At 37.7% G+C, this 16,996-nt stretch overlaps 1 protein-coding gene across 1 annotated transcript in view; it reads right to left on the bottom strand.

Annotated features, from left to right (window-relative positions):
• Positions 1-16,996, bottom strand: part of LOC108717438 (CUB and sushi domain-containing protein 1) — a 786,063-nt gene that overhangs the window by 195,966 nt on the left and 573,101 nt on the right. Inside the window, exons 23-25 of the mRNA XM_041564732.1 lie at positions 8,790-8,981; positions 7,233-7,359; positions 5,833-6,035 (exon numbers count right to left, since the gene is read on the bottom strand). Coding sequence (XP_041420666.1) covers positions 5,833-6,035; positions 7,233-7,359; positions 8,790-8,981 — 522 coding nt within the window. The remainder of the gene's footprint in view (positions 1-5,832; positions 6,036-7,232; positions 7,360-8,789; positions 8,982-16,996) is intronic.

Here is a 16,996-nt window from a genome sequence, read left to right as displayed (position 1 = left end):
TTTCTTTGCTTTAACAAAAATAGTAGTTTAAAATGGCCCCACATCCAACTTGCACTGGGAAGCAAGGATTTACTACAGCAAAGAATGGCACATTCTGAGGTATTTCACAGTTATCAGTTTTGATAAATGTCTATTTTTTTCAGTGGGAACACAGATCAAATTACTTGGAATGCTTATGTGTACCCTGAAATACAGTGATAACAAATCTGCTACTAGGAACACCTTTTAAAATTAGTAACAACATGAAAATTTTTATTTTTTATAATGGCATTAGTGTATTTTCCACCAAACGTATAACTTTATAAAAGAAATTTATTATTGCCCTAATGGTTCACCAGTCTACTGTAGCTTAAAATATGAATAAATCTCCCATCCTCCACTTATTTCATGTAAAGGATATAGATAGCTGTTTTATGTTCTTTTCCTTCATATACACAATGCAATAATTAATCTAAATATTGAACTTACTTTGCATAAAATGTTTTAAATAGCTAATTGCATGCAAAGATGATTTTAGTAATAGTGAGCACAGTGCACAGACATTTCTCAGGAAGGATATCAAGCATGTTAAAAATGTGCACTCATTTCACTCAAATAAATAGTTTTTGCCCAGCTTATCATTATTGGTGTCAATGGCTTCTTACTTTGCTTTGCAGAGAAAGTACTGTGCTTAATTACAAACAACAGTATTTGATACGGAAAGTTATTAAGCTACAGTACATTCAAAAGTTAGCTTATACTATGACCTCTGTCAGTGCATCCCAAAAGAGCAAACACAGAAATAACATATAAAGCATTAAATACATTTAGACTGAACATTTCAGAAACATGTTGTTAACCCATAAAGCCAAGGTACATCTAAGCTAAAAGAGGAAAGTCATGGCTACCACAACATAGGCATGCAAATTTATAAATATAAGTAGTGATGGGCGAATTTATTCACCAGATGCAAATTCGCAGCAAATTCCCACGATTCACCCCCCGGCGAATAAATTCGCAAAATTGCAGAGAAAATTCGGCAGTGTAAAAAAATGGACGGCGTTTAGCTAATTTTTCACTGTTTCGTGAATTTCGCTGGAAATCCATCGTCCATCACTAAATATTAGCTTAAAAAAATGAAATCCAATAATTTACAAAATGTTTTATTTGTTCTTCATATTTCTGAACTATGGTTTCTTCCTATTTGCAAATTCATTCATTTCCCTATCCTTTGTCACACTTCAGTGGTCTCCATTAATGTGGGGGAAATGTCTTTTTTAACCCTTTGACTGCCAATAACACTGACTTTTCTATAGGGATGTAGCGAACTGCCGATTTGGTGTTCGCGAACGCCGTTCGCGAACACCGGCAAAAAATGCGAACGTTCGCGAACTTCGAACACCGCTAAAATTGTTCGATTCGAACGATCGAATGATTTTAATCATTCGATCGAAGGATTTTCATTCGAATCGAACGATCGAAGCCATTCGATCGAATGCTTTTCATTGAATCGAATGCTTACAATCGTTCGAACGAATGGAAATCGTTCGATTTTTAGCAGTCGAAGGAATTCGAATGGTCGAACGATCGAACGCGAACTCAAAATGCGAACGTTCCCAAACGTTCGCGAACATTCGGCGGACGCGAACGGTCGAAGCTCGCGCGAACTAGTTCGCGGGCGAACAGTTCGCTACATCCCTACTTTTCAATGCTTTTTTTTTTATAGCACATATTGCTTTAGCACTGGAAGTCCACTAATAAACCCACAATTGTGGAAAAAGAAACCCACAATATATGTGCCACTTTCTTCCCTGACCACTGTGTTCCTCTGAACACTACTTTATTTAAGAAAGAAAATATAGTATAAGCTCACACAAGTGATAATAACATCACTCCATTATTTAAACTAAAACTTGAATGTTCTAATAAAAAAATGTTACCATTTTTTAAAAAAAATACTTTATTCTACATTTCTGCATTTCATTCAAGATAGGTGATTATGAGTGGAAACAACATCTCAATGTTAATACTTCAATATATTCCCAACAATTTTATGCAATTTAGGATTAGGTGTAAATTAAAGTTGTCAGTAGAAAAATGTCTTTAAAATCCTACCTCTTGGAGGAAAGTGTGCATTAACCCACCTGTGCTGCCTAGGGACTCCTGAGAAATAGTTTTTTGCAAACCAATTTTATTGAAACAAAATGTACACACTGTTGTAAACACCAATATTTATTTTTCAATATGTTATCTTATGAAGTTCATGCTTTAATGGTCAGGATAGCTATCTATGCATAGAAAAATAAAATATAACATAGAAGCTGTGCTCGATTATAGCTTTTCCATTTTTTGCCGTCCATGGACCACTATTCTACAAATCAGTTCTCCACTGATTCCAACATCATCTTCTTTATTGAAAAAGCATCCCAAGAAAGGTTCATGGGAACTTATCCTAATACTTTGGTTTTTTTTTCCCTATTTATGTGTACCCACCTGTATTTTGCATACATTATTAATATGAAATTTAGAATCAACAAAATAAGATGTATTTTAATAACTTGGCTAAACTGTGAAAAAGGAAACAAGAAGCCGGTTCGATACTTGACTGTCGTTTTTTTTAGGCACCTAATAGAATAAAGGTCATTTGTACACAGTTCAGTTCTCTTCCTTGTATGCATGATTACATACTAATTAAGTTTTAATGAAAAAGTACAGTAGGCTGATTGTAATTAATATAATTAGACTTGTCACTTTATGTCTTCCTGTTCTGAATGCTGTCTTAAACTGAAATCATAATGGGGTTTTAGATTAGACCAGAGTCCAGTGATTTATTACACAGGCCCATTAAATAAAAAAAGCAAATATTATTTTTGCAAATCTAGACTCCAAATGAAAAGTAAGGAAATTTATGCATTCACTAGTTTTTAAAGCTTTGTAAAGTCTCTGGTTTGTACCCCGGTCCTGATATGTGTGCAGCAAGCGAAGGTGGGGCTATCAATTGCCAATTCATTGCCCCCGAATACCCTGAGTAAGTTACGATTGAGCAAGATTAAATATAGCATGGTGCGCCGGTCTGCCCCAAAGCTATGATTATTGTGCCAATCTAATAGGAACTTTGTCGACGGTGTGATAGCCTGTTGCTATGGATCTAACACAGTGTTCCTGGGCACACACACGCAACGCTGCGTGACGCAATCCGCTCCACCCCACTAAACCTTTCGGCACCTTCTATGCAAGGTACACACTGCTACAGGACTTTGGACGGGTCTGATGACACGCCCCCCAACATTTTGTTTTCACTCTATGCTGCATTTCATGGACATAGGTGACTACTATGATGGTGAAGAGGTATGAGCATATAGAGACTTAAGTGGCCTACAAGAGTGCAAATTATGTCGGCATTTGTACCATACACTGAAATTATTTTACCCTGTCTTTTCGGTTGCTTAGCAACCACCTTTGGCGCCACAATTTGAATTTAAACGCCTCACTGTTTTTCCTCCTTCCCTGATGAAAGTTCCTGTGAGGAACTGAAACATTTGTCTAATAAACCTCCATGATTATTCAAGCTGAACTTGTTGTAAAGGTGTCATTGGTGCGCCATCAACTCTTCCTTTTATATATATATATATATATATATATATATATATATATATATATATATATATATATAGAGTTCAAGAGGACCCGCACACCTTGGTTAGTGAACCAAAAATTTCTTTATTTTTCAAACTTGTGCATCCAACGTTTCGACCCACATTAGGGCCTTTATCAAGGTCCTTGATAAAGGCCCTAATGTGGGTCGAAACGTTGGATGCACAAGTTTGAAAAATAAAGAAATTTTTGGTTCACTAACCAAGGTGTGCGGGTCCTCTTGAACTCTACATAAATACTTTGACCCAGCACCCACGTTCATGGAAGACTGGTTTAGAGTGCAAGCGTCTGATTCAGGTTATATATATATATATATATATATATATATATATATAGGGACCTATAGGATATCCTATCCCTATAGAGTTAATCCCTACCTTTCCTTGTAGTTCTCTTATCCCTTGTTATTGGGCACAAGCCCTTGCAACAGTTTAAGGGGCAGATTTACTAAGGGTCGAATATCGAGGGTTAATTAACCCTCGATATTCGACTAGGAACTAAAATCGTTCGACTTCGAATATCGAAGTCGAACGATTTAGCGCTAATACTACGATCGAACGATCGAAGGATTATTCGTTCGATCGAACGATTAAATCCTTCGAATCGAACGATTCGAAGGATTTGAATACAACGATCGAAGGAATATCCTTCGATCAAAAAACGCAGGCAAGCCTATGGGGACCTTCCCCATAGGCTAACATTGACTTCGGTAGCTTTTAGCTGCCGAAGTAGGGGGTCGAAGTTTTTCTTAAAGAGACAGTACTTCGATTATCGAATGGTCGAATGGTCGAATAGTCGAACGATTTTTAGTTCGAATGGTTCGATTCGAAGTCTAAGTAGTAGTCGAAGGTCGAAGTAGCCCATTCGATGGTCGAAGTAGCCAAAAAAACACTTCGAAATTCGAAGTTTTTTTAATTCAAATCCTTCACTCGAGCTTTGTAAATGTGCCCTGTCAGTGTAACACCCTCACCTATTGGACAAAGAGTGTAATGACACTCCCCTGCCACACTGCTATATAGTGTTGTGCACGGAGTGGCCTCTTCCTCTTTAGCTCCTGGTGCTTCTGCTAGGTGATCTCCATTGAGCCTGGGATCACCATAGGCCCCAGTACGTCATTTACCCCAAAGGGACCTGACACCTTTGGTGCTTAAGTTGGGGACCAGGTAACCCCGTGAACAAGGAACAGCTAGCATAGTAAGCTCCTGTAGTAGACTCTCTAGGAGAGTAAGACAGAGAGGTGTAGCAGAAAGAGCAGTTGTCGCTCCAACAAGGATTGTAGAATGAAGTAGCTTCTCACAAGGCCAGTTTGCCTTTAGAGCAGGGAACTCAGTTGATAGGCATCTAGGTTAGCAAAGGACTACCTGTGCCCTACCTGATCAATTGCGATCCCCTCACTGGCAACGTCGGTTAACTGGGATTTGATGTACACCTATCTGCAAATACCTAAAGGAGTCGCTTCTGTCTAACTGTGATCCTTACTATGTCCCAAGTGATTCCATCTGCTGTATCCTGTATATGCTGTGAGTAAACCTGAGGTCATTTGCATTTGTGCATAATAAATCCGTTCACCTGTTTTGCTATTCAAGAACCTCCTGGCGTCCAATTCATCTATTTTTACATTAATATGCCTGTGTGTTGTAGTGCTACAACATCTTAAAGGTGAAGCTTCCATTTAGCGAAGGCTCAGCCCTGAGTGTAGATTTGCAGTGTAACCCATGCTCATACACTAGAGAGAGAGAGAGAGTTATGAAGGATCAGCACTCACTGTCATATGGTGAAGAAAGGTGTTTTATTTCATCATTTTCAAATACATCTTCTCAAGAGAAAGGTCCCTATGTGGGAACATAACGTTGGATAAAGATGTATTTTGCATGAAATAAAACACCTTTCTTCACCATATGACAGTGAGTGCTGATCCTTCATCTCCATATATATCAACATTATTGACCGTGCACCACTGGCTCTATTGGTCTGAGTGTGGGTACTGTGGAATATTATATATATATATATATATAATATCAGTATGCTAGTATGCATAGACGTAATGATGTTCTGAATCTCATTTCTGTTTAATAGGTATAATATTGTTAATTCATTTGTATTAAAAAAGTTTTCTTGTAACTGCAGAAGCAACTGAAATATCCACAGAGCACAGGTTCTTCATAATTTTAAATTTATAGAGCTGAGTTTTATACCTACTTGAATACTGTATGGAAAAGCCAGACTTGCTGATAAAAAAATCACTATCAAACTGTAATGTCAAAGAGTTGAATGTGCTGTGAATGTCCTCAGGGAGAGAAGAGCCACTCCATTCTTTCAGAAGAACATTGCTGTCTACAGGTCCATCCCATACCTTTAGGATATCATGTGAGACTTCTGTGTCAAAAACTATAAAGTGAAGGCTGCAAACAGAATGCACAGGAGAAATAATATTTAGCTTTGTAAATAATGAAAGATGTAATGTTTACTCAGATGGAATATTTTAAGCAGTGAAAAGCAAACTGTTTAAATATTTAAAGAAATCCGGTACATCGAAACTGCATTCAGTTTTGTCCAAATTTGACTTACAAAAAATTACAGCTATTATGACAGCAGCATCCATTGTTTTGCAAGGGCTGTTTGGCACAGGAATGAAAGCAAACTGAATCACAACTGACAACAAAAAATAAATATATTCTATTCTTGAAAGTTTATTGATTCTTTAGAAAATAAAAGTGACACATTCACAGTAGAAACATACCTATAAACAACATGTAAGCATATATAAGCATATCCCTGAAGTTTTAGATTGTTCACTGATATTGATCTTTTTACTGTTGAAAACGCAACGAATTCCCGCGATTCACCGCCAGCAAATAAATTTGTGAAACCGACGCAAAAATTCGCCAGCAAAAATTCGCCGGCGTCAAAAAGAATTTACGCAGGCATCAAAAATGAGACGTTTCACAAATTTTTCACTGTTTTGCAAATTTCACTGCAAATTCGTGAATTTTTCAGGGAAGCAAAATGCCCCAAATTAGCCCATCACTACTTAACTTCATTACAATTTGGTAATACTGTATACAGGACTCCTGTTGTAATTGACCAACTCTTCCAATATGATTATTTTAGTCCTTCCAGGGAAAAAACGTTCTAGGTAGTAAAAAGGTGTGTTAAGCCAGGGACTATAATTTCGATAAAATTGATCTATTTTGAATATAGTCTCTGTTGAAAACAGATTATTGCTTGGTACAAGCAATACTAGTACTAGTACTAGAAAGCAGAAAAAAGGGTGCTCACACAAATTCTTGTATGCTGCACCTCCTGGAATAGGCTACACCTCTCAGCTGAACCCTAATGTCCTGTGTCATATCCTTCATATATTAAAATACAGTAAAACCCCCAGTTTACGTCCCCTGGTTTTAAGTTTTTCCTCACTTTACATTGTTGTTTTGTGGTCCCACCTATATATTATGCATAATACATTTCCCTGATTTTACATTTTCCTGGATTTTACACCATTTTTTTCTGGTCCCCTGAAAAACGTAAAATGGGGGTTCTATTGTATATGCAAAAATGTTAATGTTTCCAGCTTACTGATCAAGATATACAATTAATACCTAATTGTTTTTCCAGGATCTGCCTCCAGAATCCAAGTGCAATGTAGGTTATTTTCATATGGAGCTGGGTATCCTGGTGACAAAATTCGCCCAGATGCCACAGCGTATATTCGACCACCGCATTCAGCTGCAAATTTTTTTTTAAAAAGAAGCTTAGTCACATATATATTATATTTATTAGGTATAAAATAAAACAGGCCTGAGGTAAGGAAACAAGGAAACTTTATCTCTGGAGGACCAAATCTCCCTAGGCTCTAGGGAGCTCTAGGCAGCTTGTTAATTAAAATACAGTACATTCCACAAGTAAGGCAGCATTACACAATACCTTGCTACTACTGGATAATAAACATGGTCTAAACATAAAAAAATAAATCATGAAACATGTATAATCCAATTCTGAATTTGTCAAACCCCACTATAGATGTAGGCATCACTGATTTGATGTATGTAATTATTTAATGTATGTTATTTTGAAGTATGTAATTTATGCAACTGGTCTATCAAGAAGAGAGTTAAAAATGTCAAGTAGATGGTTCTGATTATAATGATTATTAGATTTTATGCTACATATGGTTAGCGTTGTCCACTTTCTTCTTCAGTAACTCCAAACAGGAGAAGGGTGGTGATGCCATGGGGTGGGATGGTGACATCAAGGGTTATGATAGGTGACATTGGGGAAGGGACTGTGATGTCAGAGAGCAGGACTATGATACAACAACTGGCGATTGGATGAACTCCACATCAGCCAAGGAAGGTCCTGTCATGATTTCCTAATTTATAAAACCAGGGAGGCAGTTATGTTCCTACAACCCTTCCAAAAACTGAGCTGTCTGGACAGATGGCAACCCTACATATACAGTAGTATATTGGGTCATTATACCAACTTCATCTAAAGGTCTACAGTAATATTTTTTTGTTTCACATAAATATTTATCCTTCTCAATGGGACACTATAGGTAGATTTTTAAGCACCATGCTATTTAAATGTGGCATGTAGAAGAGTCTTTGGGGCAGATTTCTAAACATTCCAAATTGAGTTTTTTGGCTGCCATAAACACAAATTTAAGCTTCCAGAACTGTAATTTACAAAATGTACTAAGTGCAAAAAACTGGCAAACTTAAATATACTAGATATACCATGACCTGGATGAATTGTATCTTAAAGTTGCCAAGTTCATCTAGAAATCAATAGGATATGTGATTTCAAAATGTAATCTATTTTTGATTCAAGAGTTTTAGAAATTAGTTTCAAAATTTGATAGGCTTGTTGAAAAAGGGTAGAATAAACTGCCTCAAGTTGTTTTTTCAGATTTTTGCATGATTTAGTTGTGATAATTTTAATAATTGAGCACATATTAGGACATTTTTTACATTAGAAAAAAGTTGGAAATTCCATATTTGACAAATTTACTTCCCAAGTGTTTCTAGTTCAGGGAATAAAACCTAAAGTACCAAAGTTTAATCGGTAGTAGTGCATAGTATAAAAATGTGTTGGCATGTAATATAAAACAATGAAACAAATGATGGTTATAATCAGAAATATATACTCATTCTTACCAACACATGTTGGAAGTGGTTTTTCCCATACTCTCCTATCTCCACTAAGACAGCTCATGATGTTACTTCCATACATTGTGTATCCTGGGTTGCAGCTATATAAAACTGTTGTATCTGCAAAGTGACCATCATCACGAATCTTGTATCCATAGTTTGGCGTGCCTGGATCTTCACATTTCACCAAATCAAAGCCTTAAAAGAAATTTTATTTTAGTCAATACAGTCATATTTTTGTAGAAAAAAACTTGTATTTGGCAATACCTCTTTTACAGCTTTACTGTAGCTCATGGGTATGAAAATAACAATCCATAGTTTCACTTGTTACCTTTTTGACACGTGAAATGTGTACTTTGTCAAGTAAACATTTATATTTTTTGTTTTTTTTTGTAGCAAGTAATCATAGTTTTTCTTAGTGTTAAACTAAATTTTAATATTCAAATCTGTGATCTAGCTTTAAATTAATAGTTAAAACATTCCAAAGTGTTAAAAAAAACCTAAAACCTGTGGACATTTTGCAAGTTACCATTGTTTGTTTTTTGTATGGTTAAAGTTTGATTTAAAGCTAATCCACCTACCCGTGGTCATGAGGCAGTGTTTGTAATTGAAATAATGTAGTAACTCTCCTTTTGCCCAGATTTTAGACAAGCTCCTTAAGATGTATTAAATAAATACTCATATCTAAATAAAATTATTGAGGGAAATTAACACTATATCAACCAATATCAGAAGCACAAAAAAATGCATGTATAAGGGGTAATTTATAATGAACATGCAAACTGTAAATTGCACTAGAACTTATTCACCATTTAGACAGTGGCAAAAGATAAATGTATCACTTTATGGATTATGATTTTACTGCAATTCACATTTTTTTCCTTATAGGGTCTTTTCCGATGGAATCTTTTTCCTTAAATAAAATAGGTTTGAGATGGTGAAATTTGTATTTTTTCCTTTTAAAATAGGAAAAACAAAATGGGAATGTAGAAAAGAGCAAACAAACCGTAAACATGAATAAAAAGAAACACAACAGTGAATACTTCTTATGTCATCCTTTTATCATTCTGGTATAACTTTAGTGACAAGAAAAACATTTTTTTATTCTGTTTATGTTGGCCAACTCACAGGTAGAAGTGGAATGCTAAAATTATTTAGAGAAATATGTATAAAATAGCAATAGGCATCAGTGAATATAGCAACACATCATAATTTCCAAATTCAATTCCCCAGAATTCATTATCCAGGAGCCCTTCAGGCTGTACACTGCAAAAATATTAAGGTTGAAAGTAGAGCACCAAATATAATGGCTCCAGTGGCAGTAAGGCCATGCTCCTTACTGTATCTAAAAAGTAGAAGAGAATATATTTTTGTTATGTTGTCTAAAAAGTACCAGCACTGACCCTAGTAATCTAACTATTTACATTGCCGAAGTAATGAATTTAACTTATAGTATCGTATATCTTATAGTATCCATATTTTACATTTGTAATGGCTATATTAAAACAGTTGAGAAATAACAGTACATGTTTAAAATTGACTGAATCAGCATAATTTAGGACTGAATATTGTTTTATGATATTTATGAATGATGGCATTTATTGTTTAATCTAAAAAGAAACTGTTTCTATTTATGTCAATTCCTTTACATTTTATTTTATTTTTATTCAATTATTTATTTATTTATTTTTTTTATATATTTTTGTTTTGTATTCTGCCTCTCAATCTTGACATTTATGCCATGCAGGTCCTAGGATTAATAGCCATAAAACAGATTAACTGTAAGAGTAGATTTATCATTGAACCTGGCAGAGAAGCATTTACTTTCCAAACTGTAAGAGCTTCAGTGCAAAAGGGAAATAGCTTCATAACTACACACTCAAATGATAAATGTTTTATTAATTTTAAAGAATACATTATTCAAAATCAATCAAAAAGTTTTTTGTTTTTTTTAGCAAACTTTACCTACAACCATTGGTGTTTTTCTGCTGTAACTGTGCATTTAGATTTTGTCTGAACACATTTGTTATTTGTACCCTTCTGACATGTGTGCAAACTGGATGCTAATTTTCCCTCTTTTCTGGCTTTTTGATTTACATAGTGCCCAGAGTGGGCTTCTTATTCTACATATCCAAGATTTTGTCTTTTACTATTCTGCATGCAAGCATGCCTACAGCCCTTGGTCTTAATCTGACTACAACATCAATATAATTTTCTCCATGACTGTACTTTGACATTGATATTTGTGCAGTTTAAGCAAATAGCTGCCTGTTGTAATCATGTTTAAGATATACTGTCCAGCAATCTATTGTCCCCTTAAACAATCAATCCATCATTTCCTTTATTTTAAGAATAGACGCACACTGACACTATGTGCTGTTTTTTGTTCAGACCAGTAACACAGTTACATGTATTCATTTTCTGATATACTATTACTCCACCAAGAACATTCCAAGGCTTTAGTAAAGTATTTGAAAGTATACATTTCACAAGTCTGGACATTTCCTCCTCCATATAAAATACAAGTTTATAATAAGGGGCAATAGAATATTTTGCCACTTAAGTGCTTTTGTAATTACAATTTGCCATAAGCCTCATGTCCATATTATATATGAGTCAAAATCGTGACTACTTTCATCCATTTCATCACAATTGTTAAACCACCCCTAGTCTGATAATCATCATTAGTTTTAATGTATATTTGTAGTAGTTACTTTCCTGTTTTCTCCAAACACTATTGGGGTCATTTATCGGCTGCTACAAACTCTGATCTGAGCCGCTCGGGTTTATTTCCCCCGAAAACTCTGATTTTTTTGGAGTTTTCACCCGAAATCTCTGAAAACATTGTGAAATTGCCCGAAACCCCCGACACAACCAAAAATCAATGGGACTGTTCGCATTGACTTTTATGCAACCTCAACAGGTTAACATCTCAACATCTCAACATCTCAACAGATGCTGTGTTTTTATATTTGGGCTTTTAAGCCCTCGGGGTTTAATAAATTCCAGAAAATTCATGATTTTTTTAAAAAGCCTATTGTAACACAAAAAAAAATCACAAATTTTTCGGATTCTGGGAATTTCGGGTATTCGGAGCTTGGAAAATATCCCCTATGTGATATATATATATATATATATATGTGAACTATAGTATTTAGGAAGGTTGTTTAAGTTTTATTAAGTTCTTTGTATTGTCACAATGGTATTTTTGACATTTAACTTGGCTGCTCCCTACCTTTATTGACATTATAGTCCAACTGAAACTATTATTGTATAGTCTTTTGGGGTTAAGCTCATTATTCTTGTTAGAGCTGTAGAGCTGTGATAACTGAAGCCAAAGTTATGCAATCCATGTAGTTCCTAGCAGACAAAGTACAAGATTCGTAACTGCTAATAAACATTCTGCTAATAGATCAGTAACTATCACCACAAGGAATTAGGTTTAGGTATATTTATCTTTTAGATAAAAATAGTTCCAGTTGTTTCTTTCAAACCTGGCCATATACTTTGGTTATTTTAACATGAAACATTTTTAGTTGTTTAGCTTTAAGGTTGTTATTTTGATTATAGATTTTCTGTTCACTTGAGTAGCTTTATTCTTTACTCGTTTTTATTATAAGGGAACTTTTTTCATATAGTTGGAAGCATTAACTGAAATAAATATGAATTTTAGTAGAACATCTACCAATAATCTGCAGAGGTCGACTCACTGCTGCATCAGCAAAATTTAAAAGTGGCTCTAAAATTTATGAAGCTCAAAAAATGTTTGTGTCAGAGAAAGGAACTCAGATCCTGACTATAATACTTCATTGTAATTGGTCAGTAAAATAATGGAAAATCATTTTTTGCTTTAATATTTTCTAAATTAAGATGCTTATACTGTTGCGGCTCATTTTATTGCTAAATTAGGAGACTTAGAATGTTATCTACAATTGAAGTTGGCTGTAGACATTCAGGTTTATGGGATCCAACTGACAGCCTGACTGTATCTAGACTAACTGTCAAGACCAGTATCAGTATGCAGTCTCTATTCTTTCCTAAGTCTGCAACCAAGTTTTAACCTTGAAAGCAGCAAGTAAGTTACAGGTAAAAATTGTGAATTTACTGAAAAATTTGTGAAATGCAGAAAAATTAACAAAACACATTGAAGTCAATGGGCGTCAAAATAATTTTGACGCACAACAGTTTTGACATGAGCAACAATTTTTATACGCATGACTATTTTGTCCAAATGCATTAAAGTCAATGGGCATCCAAATAATATTTATGCGCGACAATTTTTATGAGTGCGACTATTCTGGCGCGCGCAAAAAAAAAAAATTTCGTTGGATTTTTTTGCCAGCAAATTTTCACAGCAGTTCTGCAAATTCATTTACTGGGGGCGAAATGCAGAAAATTCACTGTGAATACATGCCTGGTGAATTTATCTGCCCATCACTTGCAGGCACTCCTTCATTTGTGTATTATGAATTGTGTCCATAAAAATTACAGGACTCAAGTTGGGTGTGAGAATTTACGCATGCGTCCTGTCCGGCGCAGGCGCGCTAATGCGCGCCGGCGCGTGACACGGGACGCTGGCGACGGGCGCGGGCGCGAAAGCGCCGGCGGCGGTCGCTGGCGCAAGGAAGCGGGCGGAAACGCCTAAGACGGACGTGTTGGCGTCAGTTCCGCAACGCCAGCGCAAAGACGCCAGTTTGGCGCCAAAGTAACAATATTTAAACCAGATCCAGACTAAGATGCATTGCCTGGTTATTAGGTTGTTTGACTGAAACCCTAGCGTCTTATACTCCTGAATTCTTGTTACCGACCCTTGCCTGTACCTGGACTACGATTTCTTCTGCCTGTCTCGACTCTTCGGCCTGTCTCATCGTTTACGAATATCGCTGCCTGCCTTCTGACCTCGGACCTCCTGACCACGACTTTGCCTAATCCTTTTGTACTTCGCTTGATCGTCTCATTGGCTACTCTCCACAACCCTGCTCCCTGTTCCACTCCAGGTGGGTAGCGGTTGTGTGAGGCGCTTGTGGGTTCAATATCTACAGCTCCAGCTCCTTCTACGACTGGATTATACTGGTAAGCCTGACAGTATAACCAGGCCAAGATGGATCCAGCTGAAGGAGCATCTCCGTTTGCTGTCCTGACCCAGTAGCTATCTACTCTCACGCAAGCTGTTCGGGAGCTGCAAAGTGGCTACTCGCAGCTACAGGAGCACATTAGAACTCATCCGCCACGGCTGCTGCAACTCCTCCTGCTCCAGCAGAAGTCCAGGTGATTACCTCGGAAATCTCGGAACCCAAGGTGGCCTTTCCGGAGAAATTCGCTGGTGACCGAAAGGTGTTCCGGAACTTCAGGAGCAACTGTAAGCTGCTGTTCTCGCTCAAACCCCACACATACCCTACTGAGCAAACCCGGTTGGGGTTATTATTTCTTTCCTCACGGGAGAACCACAGACTTGGGCCTTTCGTCTCATGGATCGTCACAGTCCTGTATTGGCCACAGTGGATTCTTTCTTTGACGCAATGGCAGTCATTTTTGATGATCCACACAGAGCCACTACCGCCGAGGCTGCCTTGCGTGCCCTGAAGCAAGGGACCCGTCCAGCGGAAGATTACACGCTGGAGTTCCGGCAATGGGCGGACGATACTGAATGGAACCCAGCAGCACTAAAGAATCAGTATCGTTTTGGACTTTCATCCGAACTGAAGAATGAGCTAGCCCGTACTGGCATCCCCGACAGTTTGGAGGACCTCATCCTCCTTTCTATCCATTAAGATCAGAGGCTCAGGGAACGCAGAGAGGAAGAAAGGGCTGAGAAAGCGGGCCTTCCATCTCAGACTTGGATGTTGCCATCCGCTCCTCCTCCAGTCCGAATGCCTTCTACATTTTCTCCAGCTATGCCTCCACCAGTCTTCAGTACAGCTCCAGAACCCATGCAGATTGGAGCCATTAGATCTGCATTAACTCCATAGGAGCGTATCAGGCGTCGCAGACTCAACCTCTGCCTCTACTGTGGACAAGCAGGTCATTTGCTTCGGGGTTGTCTGACCCGCCCAGCGGGTAAGAAGTTGCTTGAAAAAGACTTTACCTCTTGCCATGTTCCTGTGCCTCTCCTGACAGTTTCTTTGTCTTTACAGTGGGGAGACAAGCGGGTAGAACTCCAAGCAATCCTTGACTCTGGGGCCAGCGGGTGTTTTCTGGACAATAGAGTAGCACTACAGTTCCAGATACCGCTCCAGACCAAGAAGAATCCCATAGCTCTCCGTGTGGCAGATGGCTCTCTGATTACCTCAGGCCCTGTGGTGCAAGAGACTGTCTCACTTTTTGTTTTGTTGAATAAAGGGCATGTTGAAGTCATGAACTTTGATGTGGTTTCTTCTCCTTTATTCCCCGTCATCCTGGGATTACCCTGGTTGCAGAAACACAACCCGTCCATCAACTGGGCTACCGGTGAAGTAAACTTTCTTTTGAATTTTTGTTCTTCTCAATGTATTTCCTCTTCAAATAGAGTCTGTTCCTTATCCCCTGCCTCTGAAATCCAGGACCTTCTTCCTCAGGTTTACTGGGAATTTTCGGACGTTTTCAATAAAAGAGGGGCTGACAAGTTACCTCCTCATCGTATTTACGATTGCCCTATTAATCTTCTTCCTGGGGCTCAGATTCCTTTTGGACGAGTTTATCCTTTATCCGAGTCTGAACTTGTGGAGCTTCGTTCTTATTTAGATGAGAATCTGGCTAAAGGTTTCATTAGACAGTCTTCTTCTCCAGCAGGAGCCGGGATTTTCTTTGTTGAGAAGAAGGATCATTCATTAAGGCCTTGCATCGACTACCGGGATTTGAACAAAATCACAGTCAAAAATCGTTACCCACTTCCTCTCATTCCTGAACTATTTCAACGTTTGGCGGAGGCTAAGATCTTTTCTAAGCTGGATCTCCGGGGCGCTTACAATCTGGTCAGAATAAGAGAAGGCGATGAATGGAAGACGGCTTTTCGTACTCGTTATGGGCATTTTGAATACCTAGTCATGCCCTTTGGTCTCTGCAACGCCCCTGCAACGTTTCAACATTTTGTTAATGATGTATTCAGAGACTTCCTTGATATATTCGTCATCATATATTTAGATGATATTCTTGTTTTTTCTAATTCTTTGGAAGAACACAGACTACATTTAAAGAGGGTCCTGGCACGTTTGTGCACTCATCAGCTGTATGCCAAGATCGAGAAATGTGTGTTTGAACAATCATCTGTGGACTTTTTGGGTTTCTTCATTTCTCCTCAGGGTATCCAGCTGGACTCCAGGAAAATTTTTGCAATTCTTAACTGGCCAATTCCGTCTTCCAAAAAAGCTGTTCAACGTTTTATTGGTTTTGCAAATTTTTACAGAAAATTTATAAAGAATTTTTCTCAAGTCATCCTTCCAATTACTGAGTTGACTCGTAATAATCAAAAGTTTTTTTGGTCCACAAAGGCTCAGGGGGCTTTTGAGAAACTGAAGACTCTCTTCACTTCAGGCCCAATTCTTCACCATCCAGACGTCTCCCTTCCTTTCATTTTGGAGGTTGACGCTTCAGAACTTGCGGTGGGTGCTGTGTTGTTGCAGAGAACTGGGATTCAAGAGGATCTTCATCCTGTTGCTTTTTTTTCTCGTAAGTTGGCCAAGAGTGAATGTAATTATGATGTAGCTGACCGTGAATTACTTGCCATCAAGCTAGCTCTTGAAGAGTGGAGGTATCTCCTTGAAGGGTCTAAACATCCGATTCTCATCTTTATGGATCATAGGAATCTAGAGTATCTAGGTTCGGCCAAGAGGTTGAGACCTAGACAAGCAAGGTGGGCTTTATTTTTCATGAGATTTAATTTTCATCTCACATACCGTCCTGGGTCAAAGAACGTTAAAGCGGATGCGTTATCTCGAATGTTCTCTCCTGAAGACGAGGTTCCTCTGGCTCCTGAGACGATTTTTAACTCTAATAATTTCCTCCTGCTACAGTCTACGCTACAGTCTACTCTTATAGATGGAATTAAAGACGCATCCATAAACATCTCGGAACCATCATTAGTTCCCAAGGAGGGTTTTCTTCTTCATCAAGGTAAAATTTTTGTTCCAGAACAAATGCGTTTAGAGGTCCTTAAGAATATTCATGATTCCGAATTGGCGGGTCATCCAGGTATCAAGAAGACTGTTATCTCGGCTAAGAGATTATTTTGGTGGCCT

The sequence above is a fragment of the Xenopus laevis genome, chromosome 5S, assembly GCF_017654675.1.
Source record: "Xenopus laevis strain J_2021 chromosome 5S, Xenopus_laevis_v10.1, whole genome shotgun sequence".
NCBI lineage: Eukaryota > Metazoa > Chordata > Amphibia > Anura > Pipidae > Xenopus > Xenopus laevis.
This window is presented reverse-complemented; position numbering and strand designations above follow the sequence as displayed.